General features: G+C 35.2%; 1 protein-coding gene across 1 annotated transcript; it reads right to left on the bottom strand.

The window, feature by feature from the left end:
• Positions 1–485: 485 nt before the first annotated feature.
• On the bottom strand, positions 486–4,000 carry LOC114528941. The gene is made up of 8 exons (XM_028550650.1): positions 3,960–4,000; positions 2,821–3,010; positions 2,554–2,648; positions 2,336–2,408; positions 1,436–1,657; positions 1,280–1,321; positions 677–811; positions 486–533 (listed from the first exon to the last, which is right to left on the bottom strand). Exons 1-8 carry the CDS (start codon positions 3,998–4,000, stop codon positions 486–488), a joined length of 846 nt encoding a protein of 281 aa, XP_028406451.1.
• Positions 4,001–16,815: the final 12,815 nt, after the last annotated feature.

Here is a 16,815-nt window from a genome sequence, read left to right on the forward strand (position 1 = left end):
TGAATATGGTCGAAAATTTAGTCTTATTTTTTTCGTTACACCGTAAAAAGTCCTCACCACATTCGACTGATTCGAGTTTCCCTCTGATGTAATTAAAAAATATATATTTATTCCATATTTATGAAAATATAAATAATATGAAAATGTATTTGTAAGTTTCTTCAAAATTTTGCGAAATGACAGTTATGAAGGTTTAAAAATACAAATATTTGTCTCGACCAATCAAGAGCTTAGTACACTGGCGCATACGCATAACTTAGAAGACCGTCCATGGCGTGAGGTCCATTGCATTATGGCGGACAACTTTGATTTCGCCTTTGAACATCCTGGGTGTAAATATCCGAGAGGAATTAGCACCCTAGCTCGCACGGTGCTCCGCACCTGCTCGGGGATAATCGCACTGTTGTTGTAAATAAATTTAAAACGATATGTTGGGAAAAAAGAAACTATGAGTGTTCTTCCTCTTTATTCATAATTGGCTTAATTCATAATTTTAAAGCGCTGTTTATCCTTAATTGAACTTGTGAAACAGGCTATTAAAGAAATTACATTATTATTAGTATTACTTTCTATTCTAATTGTTAATAATTTAATATATGGGCATGTCTTTTACTCTTTAATTATTCCCTCTTGGAAAGGGTAATTTATTACAAAGCTTCCTAATAATGAAACTTGCCTTTTCTTCTTCTGCTAAAGGGTGTAGTTTCTCATGTTTTGTTACATAAACTTTCTCCGTGTCCTGACGATACACAATCATACCATCGATTAAAGGAGTTTTTTCTGCCGTCGTATTATCTGGAACAACCAACATCTAAGACGAATGATAAAAAATGGAATAATGTGAGAATAAAATTACTCGGTCCATGAAAAAAACTTGGTGTGATATTTCAGAGTACAGATCGAACAACCGAGGTTAATAATCGGTTCATTATATGACTGAACTTCGGGAGACATCCGGAAATTAAAACTGGTGCAGGTACGGAATAATTATATGGACCACGGTCCCGATATGGGTTTTACGGACCGCTCGTCAACCAATCACAATAGAGGATTTTAAAAAGCCACATAATAATAATAATATAAAGTATGTAATTACTTTTCGTCAAATTTGCCTGGAAAATAGAATAATAGGATTATTAATATGGCATTTTTATAAACGGCTTTGGTAATGCCATTGCTTCAATGGTAACAAGCAAGTTCTCCAACACGAAAGTATGCGGATTCGCATAGTGCAAAATAAATAGTAAACGCCATGGTTAAAAGGTAATATGATTCTTACCCCACCGTACAAGAGTGCTTTTCCTGTTCTATCGCACCGACCCTGTTAAAAATCATTAATATATCTGGTGAAAGTAACTACATGGTTTCATGACAAATTTTCATTTATTGCCCTTTCTGATGTGAAAGTTTAATTGTCGAAGATCTTCCAACAAACCTCGATCGGTGCTTCACTGTTTCCAATTAGCTTATACCACACAAAAATGCCGTTTTCCTTCATTTTGTAATCAATACATTTGGTCCAAAATTTCTTTGGGAAAGATGTCCTCACCCAAAACCAAGAGTAGACCTGTGATTCAATAGTTCCACCATTTTGAGCTTTGCATTTTTCAAAACAATAGTTCCGTTTACCTCTTGAAGGTCCGTGACAGCCACAACACTATACGGGACAAAATTAACAGTACATATATAAATATGTAGACTTATGCGAGAGCAATCGATCATCATAATTTTGCTTAGGTGTTATTAAATTAGCATGGGTTTATAAACTGACCACGTTTCTAAGACAAGTTCCCAACTGATAGATGAGATCTGAATTTGTAAATTATGCTAACATAAAGATCGATAATTTGATCGCAATGGACTTGAAATAATATTGAAATAATAATGAAATACTATCTTAGTTTAATACTAAAAATTGACAATGCGCAAATGAAAAGGCTGGGGCAAACGTTAAAGGCAACATAGGTATTAATAGAATTGTACTTAAAAGAAATTTAAAGGCAATCGCATGCAGAGTTGCACAAAACCATTGCAATGATCATAACTAAGCATAATTAAGCATAATAATAGCAGAATTAAGCAAATTTACTGCAAAAAGCTTCGTCCACGCCCAACATTTGTATGAGAGCATAGATGAAAGAGAAGATATTTTTTTAAAACAACCATATTTTGGCTGATGGTACGTTACAGAACTTTAAATTATTCTCGAATCATGAAAGAAGAAGGACACTGCAGCGAATGTATACTTTTAACCACAATTTAATATCATAAATTATGCGCATTTTCTTTACCTAATTTTACTATGTCAAGCGCTGGAAAGCAATAGAATACTAACATGTCCTCGGCTACAGCCAACTTGGGCCGTTGCTGCGTATTCAATTCCGGAAATGCTCTTTGTTGCACTATAACTAAAAAATGAAAATTATAATTATATTATAATTTAGTACATATGTTTTAATGTATGACAAAAACTTTTTTGGCTTTAATTTATTCAAGAAACGCCCAAGTCTATAGTTTATAAAATGTAATATAATAAAGTACAAATTGATGTACCTGAACGATCCTGAATAGTCTTGCTGAATGGGATATCTCCGGTTAAATGCAAATCCATACGGACATGGTTTTTCAAGACATGAATTCATCATTGTCTAAAAGTCATATATGGCAGTCGCTTGTTGAAAGAAATTAGTAAAAATAAATAAAACGTCAGGTTTTTTCAGAAAATATACATTATTTACCGATCATAGCAAAAATGATGTAGTGAAAAGGATTCCAAGTAATATTTTTTGGTCAAGGAAATTGTCAAATGCATATACGTACCCATCCAATATTTGTATAAGGATGATAACCAATACCAAATTTTGAACATCGAAATTGAGTGGTAACTGTATGTCCAGTTTCTAAGTTTTTCACATATTTCACATTTCCAATGCCCGGGGAATGGCTTGAACAACCTCTTTTGTTTATCATGAGATTCTTTAACTTGCGCGGAGTTTTGAATCTGTAAGCCCTGTAAATATATAAAATTAACAATTAATTCCACTGTTAAAGCTATTAATCTAAGGCCCCGTCAACTCCTTTCAAATGTAGTTTTTGAATATACTTAGTGAAAAGAAAAATGGGAAATGTCGTGTTATTAAATACCGACACGTTTTGGACAGTATTGTTTCTGGCGAAAAATACTTCTTTGAAAAGTCCTAAAAGGATTACCGAATACTCTATTCACCATGAAAATAATAACCTATAAAAAGACTCATTTGACGCTAATATAGTAATATTAATTGAGTATAAGCAACAAGACTTGAAACAGGCCTCATTAAGATCAAATGAAAACGATTTGATACGTTGCGGTATCGTTTTCAAACTTATCCGGCAATGCTGTCCACACGTATCCGCTCAGCCGAGTTTTAAGGTCGACACAGACCGGACGCGAATTGGCAACGCAGCGCGAATTTTCAACGTTTTTAATTTTTCAAAATCAAGTAAATTTTAAACTATCATAATATTCTTGTAGATTACATAACAATAAAACATTTTGACTGCTTTAGCGTCCATAGTTTCCAAATTTTACTTCCAGAATTTAGTTTATATGCTTCTGAAAACTCAAAATTCGCGTCGCGTTGCCGCATCGCGTCCGGTCTGTGTCGGCCTTTACAATTATTCCACTCTGCACGAGAGCGAGATTCTTCCGTTTTCAGTGAGCGAAAATGTCGGATACGTTTGGACGGTAATCTAAGACCCCGTCAAGTTCTTTCTAAAGGTAGTTATCTAGCATACTAAGTGAAAAGAAAAACGGGAAATGTTGAATGTCGTGTTAAAAAAATTCTTTTACGGTGCGACCGTAAGAATATCCTTGCGTTTTGGAATTCTTCCCGCATGTCGTGTGGTCAGTGCATTAGAATCCCATGATGCATTGAAGATCAGATAATCTCTCGGTAGTATTGTGGCGAAGTTTTTACCAATGCGCCTTCGTCTTTTGAAAATCCTCTTCAGAAGCCATCTGAACTCTGAAATCAATAACATCAGTGTTTCCCAGCGCGCTACACCAGTGGGGTTTGCCAAATGGTTCAACTGCATCGTCATTAGATGGGACTGCCCATATGCCGCAACTATTTGTTCTACCGATAAGAATATATCCTCCACCATCAGTTTTCATGTCACACCAAGCCTTTTGAAGAAGCAACAAAATAATTTGCTTTGCGAAGTTGGAAATTTTCACAATTTCACTTACTCAAAACCTATATATAGCGTAAATTAAGGCTTTGAGGTTACCCTGGGCCTGGGAGGATACTATATTTATGTTAATTTACAGTTGGTAGGGTATTTAGTAGACATTTCTTGTGACATTGATATTCTATTAAATTCTTGGATTGGTGCAATTTGAATAAGAGATTCCATAACAAAGCGAAGTGGCTGACTTTAAGTTTTACTAAAATAATTAATATTGAAGTGATGTCAAGTGTATGAACATTGAGGATGGAGTGAAATGCACCTATATATTGCAAAATATTAGTGTTGTGCTTCCGATACAGCAACAGAAAGGAGTGCTGTTTGTGCATTGCTTGCCAAGGATGTCAAATTAAATTGTCACTTTGATAATATTATGGCAAAAATTTAAAAATGAAATTTGACTATTGAGCGAAAAGCAAATAAATATTCACAGAATAAAACTTTCAAGAAAATCGTTTTAGGCTTTTTCAGGTCTTACACGACAAAAATTATCACGCAATTATTTTAAACGCCAAATAATCGAAAAATAGTAGGCCTATATTTACATTATTATCACAATTGAAAAATGCCGTACGTTGTTACAACGCCAATAGCAATCCCCACGGCGTGACATATATTACTATTGTATGTATCAACGCTTGTATATATCGTCTGTAGAGTGCAGTGTTCTATAGTTCCGACGAAAGCCTTCAAAAAACGTGTTGTATTATATTTATAGTATTGATTCGTATTGTTCGTAATGTCAGTCGATATTTGACACATACTCAGGTATTTGAGTATCATTTGCACGGCGTCTAAGACTGCCAAAACATCGATGATAAATCTTGCTTTCATATAGGAATTTAAAAGTAAACATCGCGCCAAGCAATAATGGAAACGTTGCACCGTGGTAATGTGTTCGGTGAATAATATATATTTTGCATCCTTCCTATTGCTTCTAAAAGGTAGCTTAGATTTCGTTACAAGTGCGCAATGCATTACTGGGTCACCGAGGTCAAAAACGCGACCTATTCGATGGGGCAAAGCAGGATATCTGAATTTATATTTTTCAGCCGAGGTTATTGTTTCCTACCGAAGCAAACTTCCCCAATTCCGGCTGTGTTAGCCTGTTTTCACAACGAAATGTTCTGCTGAGGAGGACTGCGCAATAACCAAATCGAAAAAAAATCTTAAGAAATGTCTGTCAGACCGAGTAAGGCCGAGGTTTAACCTCCGTCTCACTGCGGTTCAAACTCGGTCTGACCTGGTTCAACCGCGATTAGACCGAGATTTGACCAAGGTTAACAGAGGTTTTTGTATTTCTGGGCAGTACTGTAGCCACAACTGGATATTTGAGATACCTTCTTTGGTTTTCTGTTGTTCAGTGTTATCCAGTAAAATCCATCTTTGGCTTCAGAATTAGCATGCAATATCGACATGCAATCGTATCCTGGATTAGATATTTCTCCAGTGTGACCATCTAAGGTAAAGTTAAATTAAAGGAATAGCTGTAGTTAGATTATGAAACGCGTGATGCAAATGATACATGCACTATCGCCTCCGAATACGAAACGATTTTTTGCAAAATCCGTAATATAGAAATAGCTTGGTTTCTAGAGATATGCGTTGTAAGTGACAGTATGGGTAAAGCAAATTTGCATACTTTGGATTTTCAAAAAAAAAAATCCAGTGAATTTCAGACTTTTCGTGTTTCATGTAACTTTGGCCTAGGGTATCTTCCCAAACGCGTACTTCCATACTAAAAGATACACGGATCAACTTTGTCTCTCCTGAAATGTTAAAGAATAAAATTCGTTTTACCATCGATTGTCGTACTCCATCCAAATTTCCCTTCATCTTTACTGCAGACCAATAAAGTGTTCTTTCCTTTACGATCATTGAATAAAATTAATTCCCCAAAATTTCTTTTATTGCATGGGCCAAGTTTAGATTCCGTTGTAACTTTTATTTTCTGTAAAATATGCAGTCAAAGAAACAATTTTCTCTCAGAGGGAATGTACAAATGTGCGGAATGTGGTGTATTTTGTTTTTCTTAGTTTAAGGTGGCCAAGTACACTGAATAACCACTTAAAAAACACTGCAAAATTTTTATTTGTCGGACTTTCAGATCCGAATTAAAAATATTAAAATTAAAAAAAATCAATTCCATTGTTCTAACGTTAAAACCTGGTTAGTTATTGTGTTTAAAAGAATCGTTCATTTTCCATCATTGGGTGTGTCTGGTGTTTTCTTTACTATGGTGACTGCACATTCATACAACACCTTTTTAGCTCAGATTAATTAGCTTAGTAATGTAGAAAGAATAATTTAAACGTTTAAAATGTTATCCAATCAGAGATGAAGAATTTTTTTCACTGCAGACCCCTTAAAATATCTCTTGAAATACCGTAACATTCGAAAATCGATTCCTGACGCCAGAAAATCGATCCCTGACGTAAAATTGGACGAAGGGATCAGTTTTTCAGCTTCTCTTGCCCGAACGTTTTTGATGTTTCTATTATTGTGAAATATTATTGTCGGTGATGAGATAATTCATATCATCATGCATGTTTATATAAAAAATCGGCAAAAATCTTCTAAAGGTTCGATTTTGACGCTAAAGATATAAAAATAATCCTGAAAATGTGAACTAAATCACTCTAACCCGTTTTCGCTCGCATTTTTCGCACAGTGGCGGATCTAGGGGTGTGCAGAATAAATTAATACGGCTTAAAATTTGAATCGCATTGGTCGATTTTAATGTAAAAATATTCTTTTAAAATCTATAACCAATAGCGTTGTTGTTAAGGTGTTTTGAATTTAAAATGAAGCTGTGTAATTTATTCTGCACACCCCTAGATCCGCCACTGTTTTCGCATTATTTTATAGATCAGGCTGCTTTGATGTGTAATATTTAATACCAAATAATTTGCATTCATTTTGAAGTGAATATCATAGCGAATTGGCAACATATCGATCTAAAAAAAATCTCCTGGGGGTAATTTCCTCATAAAAATGGTTCAATTTTTATTAAATTCGGTCAAGTATTCGCACAGGAATCGCAAGTGTTTGAGACAAGAATGAGATACTTAAGCCATGTAAGAAGAATTAGAACTGCATCAGGGCGTATAATTATAACCCCTGATTTATGTCTGATGCGTTGGTGCCCCCGCTTATTTTAGCACGTGCTAGCAAATATGGCGTTTCAAGCAACAGGTTCGAAGATTTGTGGAAAGAGGAAAATTTTTATTTTGTTTCCGCTTTCGACGACATCGACGTCGAAAAATATGACATATCATCCCTTGTTATTCGATTATTAGCTTTTTCGCAATAACATATAAAGGTTTTGCAACTTCCTCTCCAGCATTTAATTATTCCGCTCTTTTGTGCTTTATTAATTATTCCGCTACATTAATTATTCCGCTACATTGTTTTATAATATGGCAAGTGTCACTTCCGGTAAAATGGAGCTTATTGATTGGCGGAGAATAATCTGTGAGACACGTATATCTTTTAATGAAAAGCTAAAAATATCAAATGGAAAATTTCAAGAATGTTATAAATTATTAGTAAATGTGATAAATGGGAAAACACAATTTACAGATATACACATATATACATATACACTCGTGAACTGGTTACTGCATGTTGTGTTGGTTATGGTATAGCTATAGTGTGTAACTATATTAACTTACCGAACGCAAAGCGTCCGCGCTTATAAAATCATCCGGGTTTGAATATGAAATGAAAGTATTTAGTATTTGCAAGACAAAAATTTGTTGCGATTCAACCGTTGTTGGTAGTCCTTACCCCATGGCCATGCACTCTCAAGGCCACAAAGCATAAAATCACAGCGAATATCCACGAAATGGACATCATTGTTATTCTTAAACCCACTATTTTGTTCATTCAGTTCCCTGCCCTTGTATACTGACTATCAAAGTTATTGTTTTGCTTAATGCTGGCAGAATATAAATACGTAGGAAGTGTGTTAAAAATAAGATCTTTGCTGAAACGACATAATTGTCTTTATCATCTGAACAATGAAATATTGCACAAGGATCGTAACCTCAATAATCTGATCTTCATCCTGCGCAGTGCTCATAGTTAATAACTAAATTACGGTGAAAATTTTATTGAAACAGTAAGTTAAACGTTCAAAAAGAAAGCAATTTAAACTCAACGGCAGTGTATTCCTAACTCAGTTGCTGCAATCATTGTTTAAAGGCGGATTTCCACTTACAGCGAAATCGTACGCTAGCGAAATACTTGCATAATATTTTCTTTTGAATTTAATAGCGTAAAAAAATAGTGCGGCTTGACTCTTCTCAATTTAAAAGAAAATTTGCAAATATTTCGCTAGCAAACTGTTTAGCTGTAAGTGGAAATCCACCTTAATAGATGCATGAGGTTGTGAACGAAAGAATGCATGAAGTGGAAAACGTCAATGATGACGTCACCTCATTTTAAACATTAATATCTATGATTATAAACAAATTGCAAAATATTGGTTAAGCAATTGAATTATGAAGATCCCTCTATATTTTTTCAGTGTGAAAATGTGGAATTCGTGCGCAACTTTACATAACAAGCCTGATCAGTGTAATTGTGTGCCGTATGTTTAATATTGTGTCATATTTACTTAAATACTTCTATAATTGCATTTCTCCACGGATTATGAGCATGCCTGGATAAGAGCACGTTTGCTAACGCAACATCCAAATTCTGTTTATTAAAGATTTTGCGTTGGACCCCCCGCTTATTTTAACACATGCAAGCAAATATGGCGTTGCAAGCAATTGGTTTGAAGATTTGTTGAAAGACGAAAATTTTGATTTGGTTTCCGCTTTCGACGACACCGATGTCGAAAAATATGACAAATCATTCGCAATAATATACATGCAAAGGTTTTTCAACTTCCTCTCCAGCATTTAATTATGGCGCTCTTTTGTTTACATTGTTTTAATTATAATATGGCAAGCGTCACTTCCGGTGAATGGAGCTTATTGATTGGCGGAGAATAATTTGTGAGACACGTATATCTTTTGATGAAAAGTTAAAAATATCAAATGGAAAATTTCAAGAATGTTATATTAAAAAAGAATATTACTCATAGCATATGCAATTATGATGTCGATCACCCAAACTTTGCGATTTGTGTTGTTATTTAATAAAAATGTGGCCAGGTCCATATATTTACTTATTCATAATTATGCAGATTACTGACGCATTTTTGAATTTCGTTATATCGCTTCTAGATTAAATATTAAATTACTTATTTACTTATTGTAAATCCGACAATACGTGAGACCAAACGCCTCCAATAGGCGGACATATAGCCTGAAGTTTCAGAAATATAGTAAAGTAGAGTAAAGTATAGAGTAGCTGCCGGGTAAATTCAGATTTACTTGTCTGCGTGAACTGGATATTGCATGTTTTGTTGGTCATGGTATAGCTATAGTGTGTAACTATATTAACTTACCAAACACGAAGCGTCCGCCTATATAAAATCAACCGGGTTTGAATATAACATGCAAGTATTTAGTATTTGCAAGACAAAAGCAATTCAACCGTTATCGGAAGTCCTTTTGTGAATATCTCTCCTGTTGTATAAATACCGACGGGGTGGTTGCATTACGTACGAATAAAAGTGCTATACAGCATGCGAGTCATGAATATATTGAAAGAATGAACCAATATCACTTGATCGTTTAAGCAATAAAAAATTACAAATCTATGGTATTTGACTCGCTCTAAGAGAGTATATGAAAATTTTTGGTTGCCATAGGGGAAAACGAGACATCAGATACCCCTTTCAGCTCGTGTGAATAATTTATTACAACTTTGATTGTTGACATGGTTCGACATCAAAAATCCTTTGGGATGAGTGTGTTCTGTTCACAATTTATGCAAGAATTTGCCACAAGGGCTGTTTGAATTATGACAATTGCTCATACGGTAAGATTGGCTCTAACGTCAAGCTAATATTTCAATGTAATGTTCACCTAAAACTCACGGCACACGGCTCAATGGCGGAAGTTACACGCGAAATTGTAGATCGTAGCAAATTGGTTGCAACAAAAATTCTCGCGTGTACGGGGGAAAAATTGTGGTACAATCTGTGGCCTTTGCTTGCTTTCAGAACAACTTCTCGATATATTGATGTGTATATGAAAAATGCGATTAAAACAACCAATAAAATAACCAATGTTATTTTTCTGAGCAGCATGAATAAAATTGGGACTTATACTTACCCCATGACCATGCACTCTCAAGACAACAAAGCATAAGATCACAGCAAATATCCACGAAATGGACATCATGGTTATTCTTAAACTTAGAATTTTTGCTCATTCAGTTCTCTCCCTTGTATGCTTACTATCAAATTATTGTTTTGCTTAATGCTGGCAGAATATAAATACGTAGGAAGTCTATTAAAAATAAGCTCTTTGCGGAAACGAAATAATTATCTTTTTCATCTCAACAATGAAATATTGCACAAGGATGGTGACTTCGATAATTTGATTTTCATCCTACGCAGTACTCATAGATAATAACTAAATTACGGTGAAAAAGTTTAACTTACTGTAAGTTAAACATACGAAAAGAAAACAATTTAAGCTCAACAGCAGTGCATTCCTAACTCTGTTGCTGCAATCGTTGTTTAAAGGCAGATTTCCACTTAAAGCGAAATCGTTCGTTAGTAAAATATTTGCATATTTTCTTTTGAATTTTAAAAGCGTAAATAAATTAGTGCGGCTTGACTGTTCTCAATTCAAAAGAAAATATGCATGTATTCGCACAGGAATCACGAGTGTTTGAGACAAGAATGAGATAATAATATTAAGCAATGTAAGAAGAAGAGTTAGAACTGCATCAGGGCGTATATAACCCCTGATTTATGTGTGATGCGTTGGCCCCCCGGCTTATTTTAGCACATGCGAGCAAATATGGCGTTTCAAGCAAGTGGTTCGAAGATTTGTTGAAAGACGAAATTAAAATTTTGATTTGATTTCCGCTTTCGACAACACCGATTTCGAAAAATATGACAAATCATCCGTTGTTATTCGATTATTAGCTATTTCTTAATGATATACATGCAAAGGTTTTTCAACTTCCTCTCTAGCATTTAATTATGGCGTTCTTTTGTTTACATTGTTTTATAATATGGCAAGCGTCACTTCTGGTAAAATGGAGCTTAGTGATTGGCGGAGAATAGTTTGTGAGACACGTTTATCTGTTGATGAAAAGTTTAAAATATCAAATAGAAAATTTCAAGAATGTCATATTAGCAAAGCATATTCATAGAATATGCAATAATGCGATTATGATGTTGATCATTCAAACTTTGCGATTTGTGTTTCTTTAATATAAATGTTTCCAAGTCCATATATTTACTTATTCACAACTGTGTAGACTACGCATTTTTGAATTTCGTTATATCGCTTCTAGATTAAATATTAAATTACTTATTTACTTCTTGTAAATCCGACAATACGTGAGACCAAACACCTCCAATAGGCGGACATATAGCCTGAAGTTTCAGAAATATAGTAAAGTAGAGTAAAGTATAGAGTAGCTGCCGGGTAAGTTCAGATTTACTTGTCTGCGAGAACTGGATATTGCATGTTTTGTTGGGCATGGTATATATAGCTATAGTGTGTAACTATATTAACTTACCAAACACGAAGCGTCCGCCTATATAAAATCAACCGGGTTTGAATATAAAATGCAAGTATTTAGTATTTGCAAGACAAAAGCAATTCAACCGTTATCGGTAGTCCCTTTGTGAATATCTCTCCTGTTGTAAATACCGACGGGGTGGTTGCATTACGTACGAATAAAAGTGCTATACAGCATGCGAGTCATGAATATATTGAAAGAATGAACCAATATCACTTGATCGTTTAAGCAATAAAAAATTACAAATCTATGGTATTTGACTCGCTCTAAGAGAGTACATGAAAATTTTTGGTTGCCATAGGGGAAAACGAGACATCAGATACCCCTTTCAGCTCGTGTCAATAATTTATTACAACTTTGATTGTTGACATGGTTCGACATACGACATTTGACAGACACCCGGTTCATCAAAAATCCTTTGGGATGAGTGTGTTCTGTTCACAATTTATGCAAGAATTTGCCACAAGGGCTGTTTGAATTATGTCAATTGCTCATACGATAAGATTAGTTCAAACGCTAAGCTAATATTTGCACACGGCACAATAACGGAAGTTACACGCGAACTTGTTGATCGTAGCAAATTGGTTGCCACAAAAATTCTCGTGTACGGGGAAAAATTGCCGTACTATCTGTGGCCTTTGCTTGCTTTCAGAACAACTTCTCGATATATTAATGTGTATATGAAAAATGCGATTAAAACAAACATTAAAATAACCAATTTTTTTTTTCTGAGCAGCATGAATAAATTTAGGACTTATACTTACCCCATTGCCATGCACTCTCAAGGCAACAAAGCATAAGATCACAGCGAATATCCACGAAATGGACATCATTGTTATTCTTAAACCTACTATTTGCTCATTCAGTTCTCTGCCCTTGTATACTCACTATCAAACTTATTGTTTTGCTTAATGCTGGCAGAATATAAATACGTAGGAAGTGTATTAAAAATAAGCTCTTTGCTGAAATGACATAAATTATCTTTATTATCTCAACAATGAATTATTGCACAAGGATCGTAACCTCAATAATGTGATCTTCATCCTGCGCAGTACTCATGGATAATTATTAAATTACGGTAAAAATTTTATTTAAACAGTAAGTTAACACACGAAAAGAAAACAATTTGAGCTCAACGGCAGTGCATTCCTAGCACAGTCGCTGCAATCATTGTTGAAAAGCGGAATTTCACTTACAGCGAAATTATTCGCTAGCGAAATATCTGCATATTTCCCTTTGAATTTTAACAGCGTCGATAAATTAGTGCGGCTTGACTGTCCTAAATTCAAAAGAAAATATGCAAATATTTCGCTAGCGAACGATTTTGCTGTAAGTGGAAATCCACCTTAATACATGCATGAGGTTGTGAACGGAAGAATGCATGAAGTGGAAAACGTCAATGATGACGTCACCTCATTTTAAACATTAATATTCTATGATTATAAACAAATAGCAAAATATTGGTTAAGCAATTGAATTATGAAGATCTCTCTATACTTTTTTAGTAAAAAAATGTGGAATTCGTGCGCAACTTTACACAACTGTGTGTAATATATACCACTTATTAACCGAATTTGAGGTCCGTACAAGAAAAATATCAGACCGAGGTCTTGACAGTACATAAAAGACCGAGGTCTGATATTTTTCCAGTACGGATCGAACTTATTCGGTCAATAAGGGATTTATTTTATGGCATACAGTATTTAGTTTATTTATTTATACAATGCGCTGCAGCATTCTTGCCGGCTCTTTCGCCAGCAGTCGCCAAGCATGCAAGCACTGAAGTGGCTTCCAAAACTTTGTTTTTAACTCGTTAAATAAGAATGATACAGTACTATAAACAAAAATCAAAGATGAATAAATGTAATATTCACATGTACCAAATAATGCTCTTCTTCGTCCATTCTCCGTCGATATTTTTCGTGTCAAAAATAAAAGTGCAAGCTTGTTTATGTTCATAAATATGATAGTTGTTAGACCGTTACTACGTCAACGGTCTAACACTGGGGGATTCCAGACCGGCAAAGAACCAATCACGCACGGCATTTTAGTCACGAGACCGCGTGCCATATAATAATGTGTAATATTTACTTAAATACTTCTATGTTTGCATTTTCGCATTGATTATGACATGCATAACACCACGTTTGTTGTCGTGTAACGCAACATCCGAATACTGTTTATTAATAAACAAGTACGTAAATACTAATGACGCGTGCTCGTGTGCGCTCGCGCATGCGCTTAGGTGCTAACATGTTACACGCGTTGGTATGACAATTATGCACATATTAGAGAAAAATGGTCTCAACCGACCCGATGGGCCGATGCGGACGCGGTCGATCGGACGGCATACAAATTGAATTCGGCACTGCATTAAAATTGTTTAAAATTGCTTGTTTTTACAATATGATAGCCCACACAACATTGTTCACAAACGATATTCGAGTAGTCGGTAGTTTATTTATTTATTATCAATGATGTCTTTTAATGCCGCGTCGTCATCTTCTGTAAACGAAGAGTTTAGAATAGCATCCAGTTGATCTTTTTCTTTCTGAATGCTCTCCAAACGTTTGCCCATTTCCTGGTTTTGGTTTGTGAGCTTCACATTGTCCCTTTTGAGTGCTTTAATTTCGTTTTCCACTACCGTCGCTTTTGCCTTTAGTGATTGGTTGCATGCCTTGATTCGTTTAGCTAACTGCTCAAGGTTGCGTAGAGCTGCGGGTTTCTCGTGCTCGATTTGGTAAAGACAACCGAGAATTTGTAGTTCGAAGTGTTCCATTCTTTCTAGTTGACGTTTGATACTTTCCATCTAAATTCATAAACAGATTTATGCTCTTTAAAACGGTGCTATAATCAGGGTCACATGTCTATATAATCCTAGATCACATCACTTGATGATTGCATGACTTACCTCTATAGTCTATAGTTATTGATTCTTCTATTCTTGTAGTGAAAAAGTTTAGCTCGATAGGTGCATAAGGAATGAATACCAACGCTGTACTGTCGACGTCTTGGATTTTTATATGGATGACGGTGAACTACTGCATTTAATATAATTAATTTGTAAAAAGGCGTTCTTCGGCCACATTGAATGACATATTGTATAAACAAAAGACTTTTTTCATAAATTTTACTAGTCGTCGAGGAACAAAATATTTATATGCCTCTGGGTTTACTTATGTATAATCCCTATAGCGTCTCCATGTTAATTAGAAAATTTAACGAGACTTACCTGTAAGTTGAATTTGAATTGAATTCTGCAAATGATCGGCTAGGGAGTGTAGGAGTTGTACGGAATTGAAAAGAGATAGTGCCGACTACCCATCAAGCCTGGTTCTCATATGTCGGCGATCGTCGGCGATGCCATTGTCGGTGATCATTGATGAGTGACATCTTTTGTCTCCGTAGAAACCAGGCTTCAAGAACCAAACTTTATTCGTACAGGGACTGCATATGATTATGAGTAATCAACTCATTCTCGCCCTGGCTGATTTAATATTGTATTAAATGCTGTGGTAAATGCGCTGCTATAGAAATCGAGTTGCCTAAGTCTTGATTTTCACAGTGTAGGAGTCCCGAAGGCTGTTTCACTTTTTTAATCTCAAATTCACTCGAGATACATGAATAGGGTGAGTAAAAAACTGATGCCTCTGTACAAATTTGTATGCATGGAATTCAACAGCGTTTTATTAGTCAGTTTTAAGTTCGCGATAAATTTGAATATGAAAGACATCAGCCTTTTTACTCACCGTGTGGTGGTTCCTGGTAAAAGAAAAGTAATTAACTAAAACAAAAAAATACTTAGCATACAGGGTATGTGTTTCAAAGAAGGCAATCACTTAAAACATTAATTATGCATTCCCTTCAAAACAACAAGAAATTTAGAAGAAAATTGTCTGGTGTGTGGTTATTGATCATCTTTCTGATGGCCTAAATGTGGTGTTGTTAAACGAGAAAATGTCTATTCCTCCGCTTTTGCTTAGAAATGGATGGGGACATGAAAGAAATTTATGCTTTTGTAATTCTATTATTCAACTTTTGAGAATTGTTCCTGAAGTTAAAACTATTTTAAATGCATCTGGTAACCCATCGTCAATTGAAATGGAATTGATGTTGATTATGGCTGCTGAAGGCACTAATTCAATTGTGAATGCTGGACATTTGAGAGAACTAATCGGGAATCAGTACGGGAACCAACGTTATATTTTGGGTGAACAAGAAGACAGTATGGAATTTATGAATATGTTATTGCAAAGTTTGACTTTAGACATCCAGAATCTGTTCATGTTCAGTATGGAAAAAAAATTCGATTTTTTGTACGAAGGAAAACCTACATATTGTATAAATTGTGGTTGCAGACCTAGGAATTGCACAGATCGTCAGGATATTTTACAACTTGATATCCCAGACGGTCATCATTATCCGTTTTTTAACGGGTTTGCTCCATAGACATCTTGGCATCCACCAAGTTGATGCGAGTGAAGGAAAACGATGCAGTGTGTGCTGCGTCCATGGTGATAGTGCCAACCATAATTCAGAAGTGAAATGCGAACTTAAACCATATCAGTATCAAACTCAAATCATACACTGTCCGCAATATCTCATGATTCAACTTAAACGATTTAAAATCGAGGCTGGACAACTGCTGAAGGTGTACACCAAGGTTATCAGTTGCCATATCATCAATGTGCAAAACGTGTCATACAATTTGATTGGAATTTTGAACCACAGTGGCACTGTGAATGCAGGTCACTATACAGCGTTGCTAAAATATGGGAAGCACTGGTACAGATGCAATGATTCGGCATACCCTACACAAGTGAGAGAAGAGGAACTATTTTCAAGCGATAATTACACATTTTTATTTAAAAGACAAGGAGGAAACGGCAGTACTAATAGGTCAACACAATTTACATCCTCATA

This window comes from Dendronephthya gigantea, unplaced genomic scaffold (genome assembly GCF_004324835.1).
Source record: "Dendronephthya gigantea isolate DGI-Jeju-01 unplaced genomic scaffold, DenGig_1.0 000052F, whole genome shotgun sequence".
NCBI classification, from domain to species: Eukaryota; Metazoa; Cnidaria; class Anthozoa; order Malacalcyonacea; family Nephtheidae; genus Dendronephthya; species Dendronephthya gigantea.

Coding starts and splice junctions, on each gene's coding strand:
- LOC114528941 (XM_028550650.1), bottom strand. CDS start 4,000: ATGGCTTCTGAAGAGGATTTTCAAAAGACGAAGGCGCATTG. Junction 1,322..1,435: donor ACAGTGAAGCACCGATCGAG/GTTTGTTGGAAG, acceptor GATTTTTAACAG/GGTCGGTGCGATAGAACAGG. Junction 534..676: donor CTTTAGCAGAAGAAGAAAAG/GCAAGTTTCATT, acceptor TTTCTTTAATAG/CCTGTTTCACAAGTTCAATT.